Source organism: Triticum dicoccoides, chromosome 6B, assembly GCF_002162155.2.
Source record: "Triticum dicoccoides isolate Atlit2015 ecotype Zavitan chromosome 6B, WEW_v2.0, whole genome shotgun sequence".
Classification (NCBI taxonomy): Eukaryota; Viridiplantae; Streptophyta; class Magnoliopsida; order Poales; family Poaceae; genus Triticum; species Triticum dicoccoides.
In genome coordinates this window covers 548,505,919-548,507,989 of record NC_041391.1, presented here as the reverse complement: position 1 = coordinate 548,507,989, position 2,071 = coordinate 548,505,919, and the positions used below count along the sequence as shown (strand labels likewise).

Genomic DNA, 2,071 nt, shown 5'->3' with positions numbered 1-2,071 from the left:
AGCTGCTCAGCTGAGGTCGCAGAAGCCACTGAAGACTGCACGCAGGTGAAACAAATAGAGAGGGACAGAAGGCTCTTGGCCTGAGCTAGAAGGGAGCGTATGCAACAAAAAACTGAGTACTACCACCACCATCATGTGGCTCCTCATAGGAAGAAGAGCTTAATTCATTGGACCGAGACATGCTAGCTGCATAGTACTAGTATATAATTTATTTTTACCTTAATGTAAAGCACAGTGTTCCAAACACATGCACGCTTTAGACCAAGCTAGGGCTTGCAAATTTTGACCAGCACGAGAACACCATCGATTCAAGAATTGACCGTAGATATGCAATTTATATGTCAAGGAATGCATGTGAAACTCTGGAAGCGACCATGCATGCATGCATGATATTTTTGCCATGGAAAGGAAAGGGAAGCAAAAGTTTCAAGGAACATCATTCTACAGCAAGATACATCCAGATCATAGAATAGAACATTACAAACGAAAACGAAGAGGAAGGGAAAAAGAAAAAAGAAAAACACTCGCTGTTGCTAGAAAAACAAAACATTGGATCTCACTGACCTTTCAACTTATTGCGAATTTGATCTTGGACCAACTGTTTCTTGTCCCTTGAATAATCAGCTTCCTACCAGCTCCCTGAACATAGTATACCCCTCATGATCGCCAATAGATCTCCCTCCTGTATACCCAATCTTTGCAACGCATGCATGCGCGACGCATGCGTGTAAATAGCACCAAGATCACAAGGTCAGTCCAATGAACAATCCAGCAATGCATAAGCTCTCCATCTGTACCGGATATCAATAGCTTCTCCGCCATTTCAAACTTCTGTGATGTCTTCGTCGTGTGAGTGTAGAACTGTGGATTGCACTGCCTAGACATGGATCAGAACGGTGGCCTGACTCCGCCACCGCCGCCACCCCAGGCTCCAAAGTTGTCTCCGGGAAGCTGGTAGTTCCCCACATTCCCGCCCGCAAGGTTGTAGAGCGACATGCCGCCAGCATCGCCTCCAGTCACGCCGGAGGACTGTGATGCCGCCGGCTGCTGCCCTGGTGGCCCGCCTGACTGTGCCACCTGATCTTGCGCTTCCGCTCCAGCGGCGGCGGCCGCCACCTCCTCTTCCTCCCCCTCCAGCGGGAGCCGCTCGTAGACGGCGTTCGAGAACGACGCGGCCATCAGGACGACGGGCCCCGCGGCGACAAGAGTTCCCACCACGCTGCCGCCGATCACCTGGCCCTGCCCACCGGAGAGGAACACGGTGAGGCCACTGGCGCCAGGGGGTGCGGGCGGCGGCAGCACCGTGCCGGTGAGCGAGAGGATCTCGAACCGGCCCCGGAGCGTGGCCACCACGCTGCCCGGGGGCGACGCACCCGGCTGGCGGAGCGCCACGTTGACGACGGCGCCGCCTCCACTCAGCACGCAGACGCCGCGGCCGCGGCGGCGCGCGTACTCGGCGACGCAGTCGACGATATCGGCCCCCGCGGAGACCTCGAGGACGTGCGAGTGCAGCGCGTTGGGGCTGTCGCGCGTCACGATGATGGGCGGCTTGGGCTTGTTCTTGGACCCCGCGGGTCGGCCGCGCGGACGGCGGGTGGGTCCGCCCGAGCCGCCGCTGCCGGCTCCTCCGCTGCCACCGTCGACCGGGACCATGGCAGACGACGACGGCTGGTCACCGCCAGCACCGCTGCCGCTCCCGCCGGCGTCCGCGTCGCCCACGGGGGTCTTGTCGGGCGACGACATCTTGGAGTGCTCCATCTTGACGTGGGAGTTGGGCGAGAGCGGCGAGGGCTGCTGCTGCTGCGGGCGGAGCAGGTGGTGGAAGTAGCGCGAGCTGCCGGCGCCCGGGCTGCCCCCGCCGGGGTCCATCCCGGCCATGGCCGCTTCATCTGGCCGCTCCCACCACTTGCCGGCCGCCAGCTTTGCCGTCGATCGGTCGCCCTTCACACCTCCTTGGCTTCAGCGCTAGCTCCACCGCCACTACACCGATTTTCCACAGCAGCTCAATTAGTTCGCATGCGGCAGTGCAGCACAGCTACGAAAGGAGAAGCAACGCGAAATGGAAGATCTT

At 58.9% G+C, this 2,071-nt stretch overlaps 1 protein-coding gene across 1 annotated transcript in view; it reads right to left on the bottom strand.

The window, feature by feature from the left end:
* Positions 1-355: 355 nt before the first annotated feature.
* The window catches only part of LOC119325524 (AT-hook motif nuclear-localized protein 25-like), a 2,504-nt gene continuing 788 nt past the window's right edge, over positions 356-2,071 (bottom strand). The window contains exon 2 of the mRNA XM_037599259.1: positions 356-1,980. Within this exon, the coding sequence (XP_037455156.1) occupies positions 889-1,878 (990 nt within the window). The 5' untranslated portion in view covers positions 1,879-1,980 and the 3' untranslated portion in view covers positions 356-888. The remainder of the gene's footprint in view (positions 1,981-2,071) is intronic.